The following is a 21,514-nucleotide window of genomic DNA, read 5'->3' on the forward strand; positions in this document are numbered from 1 at the left end:
TCAGAGTTTAGAGATCCAGCACTTCAAATCCTAATTAAAGCAGCAGCAGCAGCAGCAGCAGCAGCAGCAGCAGCAGCACATAAAGGCAGTGCAGCTTGTCAGACTGTAATTCTATGCTGCTTTTACAGTGCGATGGCGCCATCAAGTGGCAGAAAGGAGAGCACGTTGTTGCATCAGCGATTATAATCTAATGCAGTGCTTCCCCCCTTTTTCGCTGACTTCATGACTTCTGTTTTTGTGCCCCCAGGCCTGTGTTTTACCCTGCGCTGCTGTCCTGTAATAACCACTGGTGGCCACAGGGGTCACTGTTCAGCAAAAGTGACATGAAGTCTCACTTCAGTGCGTGCCTCAGGTTGGTGTCACGAAGAAGCACTTGGAGCATCTACTTAAGCAAAAGTAAGCAATCCCACACTCCAAAAATACTCTATTATGAGTACAAATTCTTAATTTTAGGTTTTGGCAGCAGAGAGTGCTCAAAAGTAAAAGCACTCATTGTGAAGAATTTGGTTGTCTTATATATTATTAGATTATATTATTGGGTCACGCTACATTTACATGTCAGCGACACTATGATAAATTGTACTTAATGTAAGTGCACTACTTAGTGTGGACTTTTCTTTTAAAGTCCGTCTGCCCCCTGACACACAGAATAGGACCATTTCTTACAGTTTATGTTTATCAGCGTGCTACGTTTCGTTCTGTGGTGTCCTTGGTTGTCTTAACAGCACACATTGCAATTAAATTAACAACATCTGACAAGAGGATTTCATTTAATACTGTCATGATCATGACCTGAAACATGACCCCAAAACAAGCAAAGTCAAAGCTTCCCCCACTGCTGAGTTACATTATGATATAATTTCCTCTGGAAGCGAAACAAGCTGATGACAGACTGTGTCTCATTTCGATAGAAAGGGTTGAGCAACTGCGACAACAATGAGTGTTAAATGTGGAGGAGGGAGGGTCAGAGTAAAACTTAAGTGGTGAAAGAATACATTTCCAAGTAAAAGGCAAGCGTGACAGCAGAAGCAGAGCAGAATGAGGCCAGGCACTAATTAATTAAAGTCCTAATCTTGTCCTGAAAAACTGTTTACAGAGTTGTGGTTTTATTGTAGAGCCTTTTCAAGCAAGGATTAGATCTAATCTCTTTTTGTGGAGAAAGGGGGATTGTTTCCGGGGCAAATAATTACCCGAAACATTTCCAGACACTGTTAGCTGCCCCACCGACCCTGATCCCGGGGTGCTTTCAGGGGTCACAGAGTGCCCACACTCGCCGTGCTCCCGTGTTCCTCATCCCATGCAAACTAAGCCCAGGTGTTTTACTGTCAGTAAACAGCAGAGTGAAGGTGCTGAGAGCATTGTTGGCTAAATCTCAAGACAGCTGATACCTTGATGGGTTTCCATGGTCGCTGTTGCTGAGCAATCTCAGTGGGGACTCTAATCCTGTAAACCTGCTAATGAAAGGGAAGCAGCTGGAACAGCTTGTTTTGTGTGTTAACTTGTTGATTACGCTCCATTTTGAGCTTGAATTTGATAAACTGGTGATACGAACGTTTCCATTGGCTGGGAAGTCTTTTTTGAGAGCGGTCCAATCAAAATCCACGTCTTTGTTAAACCTGCTAGAGATCAGCCCGTCGGCATTGTGAGCGAGTCAATATGCTGATGTTAGCATTTAGCTTCAGTGCCATTGTGTCTGTTAAAGCCTCACAGAGTTGCTTGCGTGGTTAAATCTTATTTCTTTTTTTCTCGCAAACATTAGCTTCAATTATTGATTTTTGTTGCTAACTAGTTAGCATTTTCATTTGCATCATGTGTTGTCTAAGTCTGCAGCTTCCTGACCTCCCTGACCTCCCTGCCCCCTGCGTTTTACCTCCTTATCAGTTTTTATACTGTTTGTAAAAGTGAAATAGGCCCTGTTGTATCTTCTGATATGTCTGTACTGTTTTTGTTTACTCCATCTGAGCAAAAACAATAAGACACGCTGCATAAATCTACAGTGTCTGTAAAATGAAAGTTCATCCTTTGTGCTCGTTGAAGGGAGAAACGACATCGTGTGAGGAAAAACTAGGCCTATCACACGCCTGGGGTGGCATGGGAAAGGAGTGTTGATCCTCTGCAGATGAATGTTATTGGGCCCAGTTCAGCTGCTTGTGATAATCTCCTGCTGGCTTTCCTCCTGCAGCCAGTTCCCAGTCGGAGCTAGCTAAACATCAACAGCAGGATAACATGCGAGGTGTGCGGGCCAGGGACACTCCAGCCTGTTATCATTAGGCTGTCAGTGTCAGGATAATAGTTTACCTTGGTTACATGTGACTGGGTTTCTTTGAACGTTTCCTTCAGCACTGAAAGCGGAGAAGGAGGGCGAGGGGAGGGAAAGCAGGGAGGAGAGGTGGGAGATGTTTTAGCCGCTCCGCTCGCTCCCAGGTTTTTTATTACAGTGCAGGAAACACCTGCAATGTGTCAGAGAGCATCTGTCATCTCAAGCCTGCTCTTTATTTATAGGATATCCTGTGTGTGTGTGGGTGTGTGTGTGTGTATGTGTGTATAAACATCACGTGTGTCTGTGTGTTTGTACAAAGGCCCGGAAAGACGGCTAGAGAGCAAGCAAACAAAAATTGATCTTTTTGGGAATTCTTATGCAGCCATTTCCTTTGCCGTGGATTAATTATGATTAGAAAATTGCCCAACAGTCTGAAATTCAAGTGAAGTCAAGTTGCACGTGTTGGGTTTGGCATACCACACTTCCTCTTATCGAAAGTGACACATATTCTCTGTTATTCTAAGATTAAGTCTGGTAGTGAATCTACATGACTGTACAAATGCGTGCGCAACAAAGACAGACAGATATGGGGAACTAGAGATTTTCCTGACAGGATCACACACCCAACAGACAGCTTACGGGACACCTTTAAAACACACCTGTCCCAGTAATTAAACATGAACATGAAACACGTGTCAAAGGCAATTATGTGGAGTCACATGGGAACATGCATGTTCAACAGCGGATTCATGTAAATTTGAGGTGTTTTTAAAACACGTTTTATTCCCACATTGTGGAACAGTTTACCTCTTTTTATCCACGAAGCTATCACGTGGTGATGCCGCACATCGTGGCAGTAAATCCAGCCCACGCCTTGGTCAGATTTTTGCAAATAAATCAAGGTAAATATGACTCAAATTAGTTTATGCGGAATACGCAGCGGTGGTCTAAACCAATCGCTTGAGCGCAGGGCACAAAACGGAGCCAATGATTAGGGGCGATCATTCTTTTCAGCCAATCAGACGTCTTCGGGGGCGAACCGCTCAAGGTGCTTTTTTTTTTTTTTGGATCTGTTCAGAACAGCCAGCTCGTGCAGGTCAGTGAACACGTAACGCGGAGGACCGACCTCCGGCTAACATGCGTGCGCCCAGAAGTCACGCTACATAACCCGGAGAAACACTTTTTGGAACGGGACAAAGTTGAAGGGAAAGTAGCGTGAAAGTGCCGACTACCATGGAAGAAGTCGGAAAAGCTGACAAGACCAACCCAGTAGCGACGGCGGGCGTTATATCCAAGATATTTTTCTGGTAAGTCGACAGAAAGATAGCGGTTGGAAAACGCTGCTAGCTTAGTTTCTGTTAGCGGGGAATTCAAACGCTCGCGGACACGGTGCGTTCGCTGACATGTAAAGTGTTTATTAGCCGATGAAGTCCGCCGTGAAGCGGGCAGACACTCCGCGCTCCTGATGTTCAGCTTACCCCAAATTTCACATGTGAGAAAAGTTGTTTGACTTTGAGAGGAGACCGCTGATTTCACTCCCAGTTCGTGCAGTGATGGTTTCCTGTTGAAGCATTTGGCTCTGGTTCCTCATTTAAGCGGCTGCTGTCATACTAAAATGACAGCAGCCATGTCATTACGCATGTAAAGAGTATGAAATCACACATTAAGTCACGTTAATGTATCTGACAAGTGTTCATGTCACCAGTCGTCTGAACAAAGTCATGAGTCTGTGGTGGACTGAGCTCCTCCATCTCCATGGCAGCTCTCCTCCTGACTCCTCTGATTATTTACTCCGTCAGGTGGCTCAATCCCTTGTTCCGCACTGGATACAAGCGCAGGTTGGAGGAGGATGACATGTTCCAGGTGCTCCCGGAGGACGGGTCAGAGAGACTGGGCCAGGACCTGCACAGGTAGAGATATCTTCAAAGTCACTTAACTTAAAAAGCCTCCAATTACACCTCGACTCACCAGTTCATGGTGTTACAGCTTGAGAAGTCTGGAACTTGAATTACAGGAAGGTATCACCGCTCTCAATCACTTGTGATTAAAGATATCTGCAAATATCTCAAAGCTTCTCAAGGCAAAAGATGTCACAGCGAAGAGATTAAAACTGGTTTTGGACCAGACGGGCTGCTGCTGCAGATAATCAGTCCAACGTCACTGGAGAGACGGTCGTGTTGTGTGTATCAGGAAATAAAAGATTTGTTATTCTCAGTGTTCCTCTTGAAGAGCTGTCAATAGAACGAAGCATGCTGTCACTGCAAGCTCTTCATCATGAGCTCCTTTCCTTGGCAGGACGGCCACTTCTGTCACCTCAAACCAAACTGAGCGTCACATTGATCGTATTGACAAAGCCGGGCGTCGCACTTGTACAATGCACACCTCAGATATCTAAAGATATCAGTTATTTTCGTTTTGTAAATGACAAAAGCCACATTATGACACCTGCGACTGCTTATAAAACAGCCCTCTCTTTTCAAACACCTGTTTTTGAACGTACAAAGCCTTTTCAGACAACCGCCACCTCAAGCAGAAGATGTTCCTTATCCTCAAATTAAAAGGGAAACCTGAAATAAGCTGAAAATCCCTCATTTGCAAATCTTGGAAACTTAAAGGTGCCCATCGGGGTTTTCCTCTAATTAATACACGCATGTGTCCTTAAGGTCTAACGAACATGATCAATGCGTCTGCTTCCTCATGGAAAGCTGTTTATCTTTATTTTATTTAACTTTGAATCCAGCGTCAACATCCACATTTCCTTGCCAGCAGTCTTCTTCAGCCTTTTCTGGCGCATTGCTGCGTTTCTTGGTGCGTTAGTGTTACACAGTTACCTGTGTATCAGTGGAATAGTAACTGTACTGCTCCACAGTACTACAGGAAACCTTTCGCCCGGCTCGACGCTTTGCGGCTGACAGAACAGGCCGAGCAGACTTGAAGAAACGTGTTAGGCAGCAACATTAATCACGCAGCCCTGAATGGAGTCATTTCAAAAGATAAAGTCACTGTAATAACTCTCCAGAGATTTAAAATCCTCTCACTTCACTGTCACACTGGTACCCGTTTATCCGTTTAATTTTAGTAGCTTGAGGAGAGAGAATGAATGAGTGATTTACAAGAGAAATAAGCAGACATTAAAATAAAGTCTGGATTTTGTGGAGCAGAAATATGTTTTGTTTTGTTTTTTTTTCTGCTGTAATGTTCAAACCCTCTCATGACCTTTTGCGACCCCAGTGAGGGTCCCAGTCTCCAGTGGGAACCACTGGTATTGCGTTAAAATGGTTTGCTCTGATGTGTGCAGTGTGCCAAGACTGAACTACAAGAAAAGGTTAATATTTTGTTTCTTATAAAAACAAGTTGTAATTCATAAATAAGCTTAAAGCTTAATGGTGGGTGCAATAATGACCGTTGTCAACTCAAGTCAATCATTTCCAGTGTTATCAGGTGACTCAGGTTTATGAGGAAAACCTTTTTTACGACGTGCGTGAGAGCAAACAGCGGAGGCTACGTATGTTTAGCGTCCAATCACTGAGTCTCCTCCAGGTGTAAACCAGTCTGTAAATCAGTCTCCTATTTACTAACAAGTGAGTTTCCCCAGTGTGGGATCAGTTAAGTCTTATGTTGTCAGAAAAGACCCAAGAAACAATGCCTGTATCCTACTAACAAGTGTTTGTGTGCGTGCATCCAAAGCCTCGTGTGCCACTGTTGTCAAAAAAAGTATTAAAAACACATCAATGTGGATTAATCCGCCACTGAAAATAGTCCCCAACACATTTTTATGAATGAAAGTCTGTTGGAGCACCTGCGTTTTCCATAGCAGCTGAGCAGGGATGTGATTTTTAGGTAACTCAGCTCACTGAAAGTACCCCATCCCACCCAAAGACCAGGGGCTGTGGATATGAAAGGTATTGTACAGGTTTGGACTTGACCACAGTTTGCCTGACTATTATCACTCTACCTGTCTTCCATTAAGTGAAAGGGAAGCCTCTGTTTGATTATGCAATTATGTGAACGCTGCCACACAAGGCAAGCCCGGACTTGGCCGGATGCAAGGCTCCACTGCTTATTACACATGCAAAAATAACATGGCACCTGTATGTGACAGATACTGGGACCATGAAGTCCAGCTGGCTACCAAAGAGCTACGGCAGCCGCGACTCGCAAAAGCCATCATTAAGTGCTACTGGAAATCCTATGCAGTGCTGGGATTCTTCACCCTCATTGAGGTAAGTGTGAGCTTTGAAAATGAGCTGAAAAGGGTAAATAAATGAAGTTCGCATGCAAGGACGGGGCGAGGTTCGCATGATCTTATAGAGGATGTGAACACGATGCCTCAAGGCAGTTTGTTTGCAATGTTTTGCACAACTTTTTTGGAATCGGGGTTGTGTTTTCAGCAGCATATTTTAGACAAAGCAAACACAACAGATAATTAAAAACAGTCCGTCCAAGCAGCCAAAGCACTGCCCCGTTCAACAGGTTTTGATGTGACCGTGCTGTGGTTTGTCGATAATTGTCCGCTGTAGTCAGTGCGTGGCGATGCTCACCCTTCTTCATCTCCCGTCCTGCATATCAGGAGGTCATCAAGGTGGTCCAGCCCGTCGTCTTGGGCCAGATGATCCTGTACTTTGAAAATTACAACCCAGACGACACCATAGCTCTGAATCAGACCCTGGGCTACGCAGCGGGTTTGTCCATATGCACTATCGGCCTGGCGCTGCTCCATCACCTCTACTTCTACCACGTCCAGAGAGCGGGCATGAAGATCAGAGTGGCAATGTGTCACATGATCTACGAGAAGGTCAGTAGGAGGACTCCTCACCTCCCATGTACAGGGTACTGAAAGTAAATCCTGAATTCTCATCTGTGGCACAGCCTGCCAAGTTCTGTCTGTAATCCTTAAAGTAGTGCATTTGAGACAAAAGCAGGATAACACGAAATCCTTTGAATGGATTTGTTGAACAGCTCTGAAATGACTTTCATTTTGCATTTTATACCTCTGTCTTTCTGCTGACGGCGATTCCCATCTCTTTCCAGGCTCTGTGTCTCAGCAGCTCAGCCATGGGAAAGACCACCACAGGCCAGATTGTCAACCTCCTTTCCAATGACGTCAACAAGTTTGATGAGGTACATGAAATTTAAGGCTTTTAGCCACCAAAAAGGGCTGCTGGTTCTGCTGCGAGGCAACAATAGCAACAATAGCAACAATAGCACACACATGCAGTATAATTAAAGTCGTTTGCATGAGCATTTGCAAGATGCATGTCTCTCTCCTTATTGAAAATGCCTCAAGGGAGCAGTTGCAGACTTGTTGCCAGAGATTTTGTACGTCTCAGGGTTCACTGAGGGCGTGTAATTTTGCGGCTGGTAAACACGGCACATACAGGATTTACATGAGGAGCAGACAAGGTAGTTTTCTAGTGAGACATCAGCTGCATCCTTCACTCTGTGTTACTTTTATTTTCTCTTATATTTCTTTATCATCTTTTAGATCTGTTACGCTAATGCTATTCAAGCTGAAGATTGTGATCTAACTATGAGTTTCCCCCAAGCAAATTGTGCAGGTGAGATCTAGAAATGCAGGTCTATTTCTAGATCTCCAGCTCACCTGGATGACTCACAATCTGTTCAGACTATTACCTGGATCATGATACTTATTACGGGAGAAAAGACGCCGTCGCCTGGTGACGTCAACTCGAGGAATGCTCGTTTGACCTAATTTTACAAGTCGGCACTCATGAAGCATTTGAGCTCTTGGCAAGAGACGCTGTTCTGGTGTGTGTGGCATGTTTTGAAACGTGTGTGGTTGCGGTGTCTCACACCAGCGCTGTATTGCCAGCGTTCACTGAAGCAGTGGCGAGCCGGCTCGTCCCGCCGGAGTGTTGTTTCGATTTAATCAGGAGGTCAGAGCCCGCTGCGAAATCTCCACAGTGTCTGCAGGTCATTTGTTTCTTGGCAGAGGGGCTGTTAATTAGACATTACGCTATGCTGTCCTGCTGCTTTGGATTAAAGTGTTTTGTGTGAACCTGTCAAGTGACTCTGCCCTCGCTGTAAAACCTGCCCTGTGCTGAGACTGTGGAGATAATTACACATGCCTCTCCAGAGCAACCCTGGATCTGAGCGATCACTCGTTCAATGCTTTGCTTTTCTGATCGTTGTGCAAATCATTCACGACAGATTCTTAACAGGTCACCATCTTCCTGCACTTCCTGTGGGTAGGGCCCCTCCAGGCAGCGGTGGTCGTGGGGCTGCTGTGGTTGGAGATCGGTCCGTCGTGCTTGGCAGGCATGGTGGTCCTCATGTTCCTGATGCCCGTGCAGACCCTGTTCGGAAGGCTGTTTTCCAAGTTCAGGTCAGCCCACAGTACCCTCTTTCTAGTATGTTTTGTCTTATTTCACCGTTTTAGTTGTACTTTAAAGTTACCCGTGTTTTGGGTTTCCTTACCTGCGACTCAGCAGGTGAGCCACGTGAAACAAAACGTGGTGCTGAATGACATTGGCACCAACCGCGTGCGGTTACACGCTTTTACAAAGCACGAGCAGATCAAAGAGGAGATGGCGTCATTCTGTGTAAATTCTCTAGCCACACCGGCTCTTTGCGCTGATGTCCGCCCTCTCAACTTCTTTGCAGGAGTAAGACGGCCGCTCTGACAGACAACAGGATCCGCACAATGAACGAGGTGGTGTCTGGGATTCGGATCATCAAGATGTACGCCTGGGAGAAACCCTTCGCTGCTCTGGTCTCTGATGTCAGAAGGTAAAAACATGAAAGGTCTTGTCACAGAAAAGATTTTTAAGGTGATAATGATGTTTTGGGTGTTGCCCTCAGATCTTAGAAATGCCATCAGTTGCTCTAAATCACTCATTGTTACTAGTCCGTATTGTTGGAGATGCCGTTGGGATACATCGTGTTTAGCTGCTGCACAATGCAGTCGATTCAGGCTGTGCACATGTTGCTTTGCATGCCACATTGAAACAGTGTGGAAACCACACCCAGCTGGCCCTGTGCCCATCGGGATCTGAGGCACGCCCACTGCTCTCAACTGGGTGTCTTCCTTGATATGCGATCCACAGCGCTAGGCTAATCAGTGTTTAAAGGAGCTGCTTACCACTACAATTAAAACATAAAACGTCCTGCCTGCGATTCATCCTGGCCGTCATTGGGCTGTTCAGTCAATCCAATGTGTGTGATGCACTGATAGTGTTGGCATCCGCTGTATTTTTTTCCCAGTGCTGCAGGCAAATCTGGCAAGAACACACTGATAATCTGTTCCAAAATGAATTATAAAAATGATTTGATGGTGATAAATGATGAAATATGCATCGCGTGCTTGCCAGCCCTGTTGAACTCTGTGCCCCTCTCCCGGCTCTTCTCCCGGAGTTTCAGCTCCCCTGTTCCCACTGGCTGTTCCCACGCCATGTGGCTCCTCTTGATCTTATTCTCATCTAATCTGAAGCCCATATCGTCCTGAAGTCTGAACAGACGCTGGTGATTTGTATCTGTCATCTGATGATTTCTGTAATTGTCAAAAGTAAAGTAAAAGCCTGGTCTTGTGACTGTTGGATCTCTGTGTGTCATCTTAGGAAGGAGATTTCCAAGATCATGAAGAGCTCCTACCTGCGAGGCCTCAACATGGCCTCCTTCTTCTGCGCCAGCAAGATCATCGTCTTCGTCACCTTCACCCTCTACGTCCTCCTGGGAAACACCATCACGGCCAGCCGTGTCTTCGTGACGGTGTCCCTGTACTCAGCTGTGCGACTCACCGTCACACTCTTCTTCCCCAGTGCCGTCGAGAAGCTGTTCGAGAGCCGCGTCAGCATCCGCAGGATTCAGGTAAGATGATCGAAAGCGCCCACCACCCAAAATACTGTCGGCCCCTCTTTATTAAGAATCGAAGGAGGGGGAAGACATTGCTTCTTTTGATATACTAGTCTTTCTTCAATGAAGGCAGCTGTTTATACGCAGATTAACGTCTAACCTCCTCCCTCCTCTTCTTTTTTTTTTTAATTAAGCTATTGTTAGCTTTAAATGTAATCATAAACCTGCGGTCATGAAACATTACCGAACGATTTGCATGAACGCTGCAGCACACATTTAAGTTGGCGCTGACTGTTTTTATTTTCTCATGGTCAAGGAATTCCTGTTGCTGGATGAGATAGAAAAAAAAAACGCTGCACTGCTGCAGGATGAGAGGAAGGACGCCTCAGTGGAGATCCAGGACCTGACCTGCTACTGGGACAAGGTCAGACGCCTCGCTCTCACTGGTTCACAGCACCAGGAATACCAGGAGCTGATTCATTAGAATAAGACAATCCAATTTCTGTAACCTGTCATCGCCCGCTGGTTTGCAAATACAAATTGGATGGTGCAAAATGTGCAGGAATGCTTGAACTGGAGGCTGAGGTGACAAGAAATGTACACCCAGTAGTTGCATCTTTTCTCTGTTATTATATTATAATGTCTTGTACCTCCTGCAGAGTCTGGATGCTCCGTCTCTGCACAACATCTCCTTCACTCTGAACTCCAATAAGCTGCTGGCTGTGATTGGGCCGGTGGGAGCTGGAAAGGTTAGTCGACGCTCCAATCAGAGCAGTATTTAGGTGGAGTAGTTCAGGTAGTTTGTGTACATTGTTCAGCCAGCTCACGTTTCATCTTTGTGCCTGCGTGTCCGTCCAGTCGTCACTGCTGAGCTCCATCCTGGGAGAGCTGCCGGATGAAAAGGGGGTGCTGAAGGTCAAAGGTCAGCTGACCTACGCTGCCCAGCAGCCCTGGGTGTTCCCAGGAACCATCCGCAGTAACATCCTGTTTGGGAAGGAGCTGAACCCCCAGAAGTACGAACAAGTCATCAAAGCGTGCGCTCTGAAGAGGGTGAGAGATTGTTTAATTATCGCTTTACATGTAGACTAAAGGTCTCATGCTGACTAGGGCTTTGTCTCACACAGCAGGGCTCTCTGTTCAGTCTGGCCTTATCAGTCATGGGGTAATAACACTACTAACGACACCAGAGCAACATATTACTGCATAATGAATTGCAGGCATAAAAATTAATGATGCTTTCAGGCCGGAGTTACAAATACTAACCACAATATGACGGCAGCTTTCATATGTTCTCATCCATAAGCTGGAGAGAAAGTTTTAATTAAAGGCCCTGAAACAACATCTTTCTGTGAGTAGCAGAGGTGTTTTCTGCCATCTTTAGGACACTTTTGGTGGTTTGACATGAGAGATTTGTACATTTCTGCTTTCCTTGCTGGTTTGAAGTGCAGGGCTCAGTTGGAAAACGGACCAGGTGCCAATCAGAGTTCAGCGTTTAATCAAAAAGTGATCACAGTTGTTTTTTCATGCTGCCCGACTGCTGTAAATCAAATCTTATCAAACCACACCCACACAGGTGACAGCCATGGCCGGAGGCGTCATGTTTTTGGCGTGTTGGTTTGCACGTCCGTCCCGTTGGACTCAACGATAAGCTGCTCAAAGATCGAGCTCACTGTGAATGACGAAGCACATTTTTGGCCATAACCAGTTTATTCTGCGACAGCAAACATCTGCTCTGTAAATATGAATGAGCTCTCCTTTGAGGAAAAATGAATTTGACAGGATATCAGTAACAGTGTCTGTCTACGTAGACGGAGATCTTATATTGACAGAGCAGCGTTGGGTCACAGGCCACAGACTCTGAACAACAACCCTCATTAGCTTTCCTGTTTGTTTACTTTGTCTCTCCAGTGGAAGTGTTTGGGGTCAAAATCCTCTCAATGCAGAAATACGGTCCAGATGAAGAGCCAAACTCCTCCTCATTAGCTTCAGGGAAACTTCCACCATTGCTTCTTACTCACTGTTGTGGACTTACTCCTTATATGACAATGTGTCCGTCAATATTTGATGTAAACAAATAATTAAAGCCACGTTTTCAGGGGCTTTAAGATGACTCATGGATATTCAGGTATTGATATTATCTGACACAAGCTGAGACTGTCAGTGAGTCCAACCAGCCGCCATCGCTCACAGTGGCTCTAAAAACAAGCTGACTATTTGCTGACTCATTCATTGCTCAGCCATTGACAGCAGCGACCCGGCGAAGCTGACCCGCAGGTCAGTGTGATCTTTCTGCCTGTCGTGAACTGTATGTGAAGGGCCGTGTGGTGCACAGTGGGTGCTATGCAGTGCCCTTTGTTGCTGCTCTTTCTCGTCAGCCATTGTCATCGTTAGCTAGGTTGGTGGAGAGCAGTGCATCTTAAAATATGAGCTGCCTCCGCTCCCTCACGTGTCTGACCAGCAGCAGAGGTTGACCTGTGATTGACTCTCACTGTCACTCAAGGACGGGTTACTGAAGCTGTGTCCAGTAAATCAGTTACCTGTGAGTCTGACTTTGTCCATGTGAAATAAGAAAATAAACAGTGTGGCTCTGATGCAAGCCAAATGCAATGACCATCTTCTTTTATCAGGCCCAATATGGTGGAATTGTCCAGCACTCCCTTATTCCATAAACCGTTTCCGTCCTTTAATACGCGGCTATATCATGTTCAGTGGCATTACTTGCGTTTTCATGCATGTGAGTCTGTTATCAGCATTAAACAAGAAGCAGACACAGACATTATATCACTCACCAAAGCACCAGACTCCATTCACAGAAACAGTGATTTAATCACCGTGAAACACACTGCAGTTAAATCTTCTGGGCTTGTCTTTTCACTGCTCCAGCAATTGTCTCTCACTCTGGATTGACTGAAATAAACTGTAAACTCACTCTTCAACAAACTGGCAGAAAGAGGGCAGACGTCAGAGAAGCAGCTGCGTGTTTTTCAACTTGTGAATTATTTTCACAGGGTATATTATCTGTGGAGAGATTCAAATACGTCGGACTTCAACAGACTTTTCCTGGAAGAAAAACCCAGACAAAACAGTAATTACTGCACACAGGAGAGTGTGGTACACACAAAATACACATTTATGTTTGGCATTTTTGTTTGAAAATGACTCAAATGACAAAGTGTTTATTACAGTCGTAGCAACATGGCGGCCTTTTGAGTGCAGCAGCAGTAATGCTGCAATGCACGTTATTCCCATATTACCTTTGGATTTAGCTGACATGAACCTGTTTGTTCAAGCTTGTAGAAGGGAAGATACTGATTATGATAAATGTCTAAATGTTTCTAAAGTGTCCTGAACTTCCTCATTGATGCAGTCATCCTTGCGACACAGCTTCGTCTCAGTTTCCCCTTTTCTACTGCCAGTGTCTGGAAAGCGCTTTCAAAGAATCATGTTGTTGCTCCTGACCTCTGTTTAGGAAGTGAAGGCCTGTCATTTTACACGCTCCTTTAAACATATAGTAAAGTTTGGTGTGACTGTCCATTTGTGCAGGACATGGAGCTGCTCCCAGAGGGAGACCTGACACTGATTGGGGACAGAGGAGCCACACTCAGCGGGGGACAGAAAGCTCGTGTCAACCTGGCGAGGTCAGAGCAGAGTCCAAATCCATGAAACAGTGTCAAATACGTATCAATATAATAAAAAGAAAACAATATACATGTATTGATATGACCTCTGTATCCCGCTCCTGAAATCTGTTCGAGGCTACATGAGCTGCTACAAGTTTTAGCACAACATGGATCAGCTAGTTTTAGTGAACAGCTGCCTATCATCAGTGTAACAAAGCTCAAATTTCACCCCAGTGATGGCACAGCACAAGAGATGGGTGCAGAGCAAAGAGTGAGCAGCAAAACTCTCCGCACGGTGTTGTAGCTGCATGCCGTCTTACGTAACTGTGTGTGTGTTTCATCAGGGCCGTGTATCAGGATGCAGACATCTACCTCCTGGATGATCCTTTAAGTGCTGTGGATGCTGAGGTCGGGAGACACCTCTTTGAACAGTGAGTGACTATATGTAACCTGCTCAGTTTGCATGGTTTTTCACTTAATGTGTCCACATGCTCTCATAACAGAGCAGCAGCTCTCACACGCTGTGAAACCACAGCCGGGGGGATTCATTTGATCTACCAAACTGGAACATACTGGAGTGTGCTGGTCATAGAGAACCTCAAAGCTGGAGCAGAAAGTTCCCGTAAAAAGAGGGGCGGAAGTGCGTCTGCATTGTTGCATAATGTCGCCAAGAAGATCAAGAAAAGGTTCATAGTGTTTTAAAGAACTGAACCTGAGCCAGGAAGAGGTGCGGTGCTGCTAGTGTCAGGTAGACAATTGAAACTGGCCCCACGCTTCCTGTCGCACTGTGCCTCTTTGAGAATAGTCAGGCTGGAATAGTAAGGCACACACAGAGAGAAAAACAAATCCCTCATACATGTACTGTGTCTGATCCCAACATACTGCTAAAGTACACGCATTAGTGCTAAAACCTGACATGATCTTCACCGTATGCTCCTGAATCAGGTGCATCTGTGGCCTGCTGAAGAACAAGCCTCGTATCCTGGTCACCCACCAGCTGCAGTACCTGAAGGCGGCCGACCAGATTGTGGTCCTCAAGGAGGTTGGTTCTGGACTCCATGTCCAGTATTTACAGTCTGAAGAAAGACGTGCAGCAGTTTGCTTCACTCACGTTAGAACCACTCATATTTCTCTGTGTTCTCACATCCAATCCTAATCTTCTTCTCTTCCTACAAAACAAAATATGGTGTGTGTTTATGCAGGCTTGAACCAACCGCTGTCACAATGTTGTTTTATTTGGACTTGAAGAGAAAGTGCAGCAGTCATTCATTCATAATTAATTCTGTCTGGGTACAAATGAAATCTGAGCGGTCCATACCTGCCATTTGAGTCACTTAGAGCTAGTTTAAGTAGGATATGGAAATCAACATGGCTGCTAATTCACAGAGAGCTTCAACAGCTTTTTTTTGTGTGTGTTGACAGTTTATACAATTCAGTAATTCAGACTGTTTGTGATTCAAGATGTCTGCAGTTTGGCGTGTTCATGGTGAGACAGCATTTAGATGTTGGCAGTGTGATGTGAACACAGCAGCAGTTTCCTAACTCTGTGTCTACATGTCAGGGTCACATGGTGGCAAAGGGGACGTACACAGAGCTGCAGCAGTCTGGACTGGACTTCACCTCCCTGCTGAAGGAGGAGGAGGAGCAGCAGCAGTCCCCGTCAGACACCCCCGCCAGGAGCAGGACTCTGTCCCAGAATTCTGTGCTGTCACACACCTCCTCCGTGCACTCGGTCAAAGATGGAGACCAGTTACCAGTTCGTACATCATTGCTCCTCTTTTCTTTGTCTGAGACCGTCTTCTCAATCCTGTGGTGTGTGTCCAGTGTGTATCTCAATAAATCAGTATAGTATGGTAGAGTGTAGTTTATCAGCATAATATAGCATGTCATATTATAGCATGGTGTGGCCTAGCATAGATAATACTTTATTCATCCCCAAGGGAAATTCACAAGTTCCAGCATATTCCACAAATTTTAAGTAAAAGGCGTGCAATAAATAATCTAAAAGCACAGCAAGCAAAGAATTAAAAGTTAAAGGTAAAACATGTAAAAATGTCCACATGTCCAGTGCAATCGGACTAAAAGTACAGATGTCCAGTGCAGACAGAATTAAAAGTAAAGATGTCCAAACAGAAGTAAACTAAACGTAAGTATATCATGACGTGGTGTAGTATGGTGGATCATAGTATTCTGTACTGTCATAGCATTGCACAGTTTAGCATGATAAGATAAGATATACCTTTATTAGTCCCACAGTGGGGAATTTCAGGTATTACAGCAGCAAAAGTGTATCGCAAACATAGAGGGCATCAGTAAAAGGACATTAAATATCAAAGCAAACAGTATAAACAAGGAATAATGAAATATAAACACAATACTGATATTGCACATTGATATGAACATTGCACATTGATATAGTATAGGATGGTATTACACGACATAGCACACAGTACACTGCCTGCTCAGCACAACACAACACAACATGACAGACTGCTGCCCTCAAGTGGGCAAAAAGCGTCATTAATCAGCTGTTGCAGGTTTAAGCTGACAAACCCTTGAGTAATTTCCCTATGAGTTCAATCAGATGCAGCCATACAGAGGCTGCGTTGTTGTTGAGTATGTCATTTTTCTGCTGTTGTCCACACAGGCAGAGCCGGTGCAGACGGTAGCAGAGGAGAGTCGCGCTCATGGGACCATTGGAGTGAGTCTGTATGTGAAGTACCTGAGAGCTGGAGCCAGCGTGCTGGTCCTGGTCATTGTCATACTGATGAACCTTCTGGCTCAGGTATGCAAGAAGCCCAGCAGAGGACAGTCATGGATGTCCTTTCACTTTCTGCACGTTAGCTCAGTGATGTGAGAAGAAGTTTGCACGATGAGTGAATGTAAGAATGAGCGCATTGAGAAACACACTAACATATTGTTCATTGTTTGCTCTCTAGGGAGCGTACATCATGCAGGACTGGTGGCTGGCTTACTGGTAAGTAGGAAAACCACTAGAAAGATGCCGAGTGTTGTATTTCTCACAGGTCTCAGATTTTTTTTTGTCTAATTTTCTAACTTTTTGACCGATAAGGGCTGACGAGCAGGAGAAGCTGACTCCCACTAACACCACCATCGTCCAGAACGCCACCGAAGAGCTCAATCTAGACTTCTACCTGGGTATTTATGGAGGTAATCTGACGTCATATGTTGTCGTGTTACTCTGCGCTGTACGCACTGTGCGGCATTTCAGTAGTAACCTGCTGTTTGTTTTTACAGGTTTGACTCTGGCCACCATCGTTTTTGGATTCATCAGGACTTTGATTATGTTCAACGTGCTGGTGAGGAGCACACAGTGTCTGCACAACCGCATGTTCAGCGCCATACTCCGAACGCCTGTGCGCTTCTTTGACATCAACCCTATCGGTAAGCCAATGTAGACATTACCCTTAGTTAATAAGAACATTTGTCTCATATTTTGGCCATTAGTTTAGATGTGTTTCTCTGTAGGTGCTTGCCTCCTCTGAGTTGTTTTATCTCTTTGAAAGGCAGAAATCCTTGCAAACATTTAAGAAGAAGAAGAATTGTTGGAGCATTACTAAAAAAAGCTGTTATTATTTCCACAGTATGATATTCTGTATATTCTCTCATCTCAGGAAGAGTCCTAAACAGGTTTTCAAAGGATATCGGCCAGCTGGATTCAAACATGCCGTGGACTTTTGTGGACTTCATTCAGGTGAGCAGAGATCGCAGAGCACTTGCACAGCGTTTCACTACATTTTTATGTAATTCAGAATTTACTCGTATTTACAATCAGTATTATTATGTGAGGCCCACAGAAGACTGTTGACGTCTAATGAAAGCTTCACAAACAGCATGAGAACAAACTGGATTCAAGACTTGACGTTAGCATGTCGAACAGTAATGTGGTTTGTTTGCTCTGCGCAGGTGTTCCTGCAGATTCTCGGTGTGATCGCTGTGTCGGTGTCAGTGATCCCCTGGATCCTCATCCCTGTGGTCCCCCTGCTTCTCTTCTTCCTCTACCTGCGCCGCTACTTTCTGCGGACCTCCAGAGGCATCAAGCGCCTCGAGTCCACCAGTGAGTGTCCCACAGTGGAAGCATCATGGCTCAAACGTTTCTGTGTCATGACAGAAAACATAACATGCGTGTGCTGTGGTTTTCCCTGCAGCACGGAGTCCAGTCTTCTCCCACCTGTCCTCGTCTCTTCAGGGCCTGTGGACGATCCGAGCCTTCGGAGCAGAGGAGAGGTTCCAGAAAGCCTTTGACGCCCATCAGGATCTGCACTCAGGTCAGCCTCAGCACCGTCCATCAATAAGACGCTTTTGTGAGCTGTGTCAGTAACATGCCTCCTTGTCCTGAACAGCGGCCTGGTTCCTGTTCCTCACCACCTCTCGTTGGTTCGCTCTCCGCCTTGACGGCATCTGCTCCATCTTTGTCACTGTCACCACCTTTGGCTGCCTGCTGCTCAGAGACCGTAAGGAAGATTTTCAATCTGTGAACGCGCGACACATGATTAACAAAACTTTGTTCGATGTTGACTGAAGAGTTTGATTCTGGAGATCTTGTCCATTGCGGTAACACATGAAATCTTTTTCCTGCTTGTGTCAGAGCTGGATGCCGGCTCTGTTGGCTTGGCTCTGTCCTACTCTGTCACACTGATGGGCATGTTCCAGTGGGGTGTCAGGCAGAGTGCCGAGGTGGAGAACATGGTAAGGTGCTCTTTTTTGCACAGGGGACATGATTAATACGGGGGAGCATGCTGAGATAAAGAGAGGAGAACCATTTATACAACGTCTGTAAGAATATGTTTGAAATGTACAGAAATATGATGGAAAAAATGAAAGAAAAAGATGCGAGGTGAATGTTTGCTGCATCTCTCCTGTCTTCAGATGACGTCAGTGGAGAGGGTGGTGGAGTACACTGACCTGGAGAGTGAAGCACCCTGGGAAACCAAGAAGCGTCCTCCTCCTGATTGGCCCAGTAAAGGCCTGGTGACTTTCGACCGGGTCAGCTTCTCCTACAGTGACGACGGACCGATGGTGCTGCATGGCATGAAAGCGATGTTCCGACCCCGGGAGAAGGTCGGCATCGTGGGAAGGACCGGCGCTGGGAAAAGCTCCCTGGTCTCAGCTCTCTTCCGCCTGGCAGAGCCTCAGGGGAAGATCTACATCGACGGCGTTTTAACCTCTGAGATCGGCCTCCATGACCTGCGCCAGAAGATGTCCATCATCCCTCAGGTGAACAGACGCTGACACACGAGGCCATGAATTCCAGCGGCTGTCTGCCATCATTGTTAAAATGTTTAGAAATTACTGGTGCCTGCACAAGATCAGTGTAGAAAACAAATGTATTCAACCTTGTTTTGTCCACATAGTGTCCCGCCTGTAGAGTAACATCTGACCCCCCCCCCCCCGCCTCTTGTTTTCCAGGACCCGGTGCTGTTTACAGGCTCCATGAGGAAGAACCTGGACCCTTTTAACCAACACACAGATGAAGAGCTGTGGAACGCTCTGCAAGAGGTCAGTCACCAGAAAACATCAGAGACAATGAAGAGCACAGGCACAGGATTGAAATCACTCTCAGATCAAAGTACAGACTTTAAGAAGCTGAAGGAGCTGGTGACCCTGATACATCTTGTAAGTGTAGTAACTTGTCTGGAAAATAATTTTACAGACCGAATAAATCAGAGCAGTAGCACAGACTGTCAGGGGGAGGCTTCAGTCCTGCTCGTCGCGGAGCAGCAGACGATCGCACGCTCGTACAGTAACGTGCTGAGCTTCTCCACGTTCTCCGCAGGTGCAGCTGAAGGCTGCGGTGGAGGAGCTGCCTGCTAAGCTGGAGACGGTTCTGGCCGAGTCAGGCTCCAACTTCAGCGTGGGCCAGAGACAGCTGGTGTGTCTGGCCAGAGCCATCCTGAGGAAGAACCGCATCCTCATTATCGATGAGGCCACAGCCAATGTGGACCCCAGGTACTGCTGACAGCGCTCACTCCAGACAGTAGACAGCAGCAGAATCTGCCTGGACAACTTCCAGTTTTGTACCAAAGTGTTAACGTGTTTTTTAACAACTACTTTATTGATGTTACATGATAAGCTGCATGTCTCTGATGTCTCTGCAGGACGGACGAGCTGATCCAGAAAACCATACGGGAAAAGTTCAGAGACTGCACTGTGCTGACCATCGCCCACCGCCTCAACACCATCATAGACAGCGACAGGATACTGGTGAGTCCCCTCCCCCACATTCATGAACACTCGGCTGTCAGTTTATTAAGTCAGAGTAGCTAAAAAAATCTACTTAAAAGCGTGTTTCCAGTACATTGAAAGCATATTTATCCACTTGTCCACCCTGAGGACAAAACACCCAGACGCAAGCAGAGCAGTGTAGTTTATGCAGTGCAATGCAGCGAGGAATGGCACAACATGGGAGAGCCAACCCCTCGACTCAGCAGTCCACCCACATCTTAAGGACGAGGGACATTCCCTTGAGGCCAACAATGTACCTGAAACAACATGGCATACTGTTTACATGCAAACAAACATCTGGTTTTGTCTCCAGGTTCTAGATGCAGGGAAAATTCACGCCTATGACGACCCTTACACCCTGCTTCAAGACCCAGAAGGCATCTTTTACAAAATGGTGCAGCAGACTGGCAAACAGGAGGCAGCAGCTCTACGAGAGGCAGCTAAACAGGTGAGTTTTACCCTCACAGTCACTTTATACACTCCCTACTGTGTTTGCTCGGAAGCGAATCTGACGGTCGATGTCGTTTCAGGCTCACGACAGCAGAGACCATCCCAGCATTTCAAACGGGCACGCAGAGACCGCAGACGGTAACTTGGTTATCTTTGAGACGGCTCTATGAGCTGCTGCCTCGCCTGAAGACTTGAGAAAGCGTCTGGGCTCGTGCTGCGCCCCTCCAGCCTGTGGTGAGAGCACAGCGCCTGGAGAGAAGGGCCTCAAGCAGCTGGTGAGGAGAGCGTGAGGATCTGCAGAGGCGCCGCCTCAGCGCAGCCGATCCGTCCAACTACATGCGCGTTATGCTGTCGTCTCCTTCGAGCTGACACGGCTTGGAAATCACTGCTGTACAAACTGTTGGCATAGATCACCATTTATTTTCTATGCCCAATATTTATCTCATGTTAAATTGCTGCTCAGTATACTGTTGCCTTGGAGAAATTACTTTCAAATGGTCACATAATCCTTCAACAACTAAGTGCCTTGTTTCAGGTTTGCACGTGTTAATTTAACCAATGATTGACTCTATGTGTATCCAAAGTTGCCTTTGTGTTTGTATGCGCTGTTGCGCAGCTAGTGATGACCAAATCTGACATGACACAGCACTTAACGTGATCTCAGTAAAAATGCATTTTGTACATTGATGTGCTGAAATTTACTGATCTAAAACATGTTAAGTTTTTATACTTTCCGTTCACTCCGCTGACTTAGGTTTACAGGGAGGAAGATCAGGTGGCACTGCGTTCAATTACTGTTCCAATTATGACACTTTTTGGTATTGACTATCTTACATGTTAACACTTTGTTGTTTCAACTTGTCCGTTTTTATGTCAAATGCTGCATAAACACCTACAAATCTCACTGTGGCCACGTCCTTTGGATCAAAGTATAAATACAAAGAGTTTTACCGTGTTAAGGATGTCTTCTGGACGGGCAACAGGCAAAAGGCTTGTCATTGTCTGACAAGAAAAAAAACATGACCATCAAGACATGGACCAGAACTTAGGTAAAACTGGAGTGATCTTTATGAGACGGGATTCATAAAAACAAAGCACATTATGACAGTCTGTATTACGGTTTAAA

At 45.8% G+C, this 21,514-nt stretch overlaps 1 protein-coding gene across 1 annotated transcript; it reads left to right on the forward strand.

Annotated features, from left to right (window-relative positions):
* The first annotated feature begins 3,336 nt into the window (after positions 1-3,336).
* LOC139352142 (ATP-binding cassette sub-family C member 4-like) lies at positions 3,337-21,291 on the forward strand. Its single transcript, XM_070994243.1, has 30 exons — positions 3,337-3,567; positions 4,060-4,170; positions 6,363-6,483; positions 6,831-7,055; positions 7,292-7,381; positions 8,443-8,606; positions 8,885-9,010; positions 9,838-10,087; positions 10,389-10,496; positions 10,732-10,821; positions 10,931-11,122; positions 13,616-13,710; positions 14,037-14,123; positions 14,638-14,734; positions 15,254-15,448; positions 16,340-16,477; positions 16,632-16,669; positions 16,766-16,863; positions 16,951-17,097; positions 17,328-17,407; positions 17,620-17,770; positions 17,862-17,981; positions 18,057-18,167; positions 18,302-18,402; positions 18,583-18,930; positions 19,123-19,212; positions 19,490-19,662; positions 19,812-19,917; positions 20,252-20,386; positions 20,469-21,291. Exons 1-30 carry the CDS (start codon positions 3,494-3,496, stop codon positions 20,556-20,558), a joined length of 3,951 nt encoding a protein of 1,316 aa, XP_070850344.1. The 5' UTR covers positions 3,337-3,493; the 3' UTR covers positions 20,559-21,291.
* The last annotated feature ends 223 nt before the right edge of the window (positions 21,292-21,514 follow it).

Source organism: Chaetodon trifascialis, chromosome 24 (assembly GCF_039877785.1).
Source record: "Chaetodon trifascialis isolate fChaTrf1 chromosome 24, fChaTrf1.hap1, whole genome shotgun sequence".
NCBI lineage: Eukaryota > Metazoa > Chordata > Actinopteri > Chaetodontiformes > Chaetodontidae > Chaetodon > Chaetodon trifascialis.

Bases quoted from the DNA above. Each gene is read 5' to 3' on its own strand.
- LOC139352142 (XM_070994243.1), top strand. From the start codon at position 3,494: ATGGAAGAAGTCGGAAAAGCTGACAAGACCAACCCAGTAGCGACGGCG. The intron at 3,568-4,059 runs GTAAGTCGACAG...TTACTCCGTCAG, and splicing joins ATATCCAAGATATTTTTCTG to GTGGCTCAATCCCTTGTTCC. The intron at 10,497-10,731 runs GTCAGACGCCTC...TACCTCCTGCAG, and splicing joins TGACCTGCTACTGGGACAAG to AGTCTGGATGCTCCGTCTCT.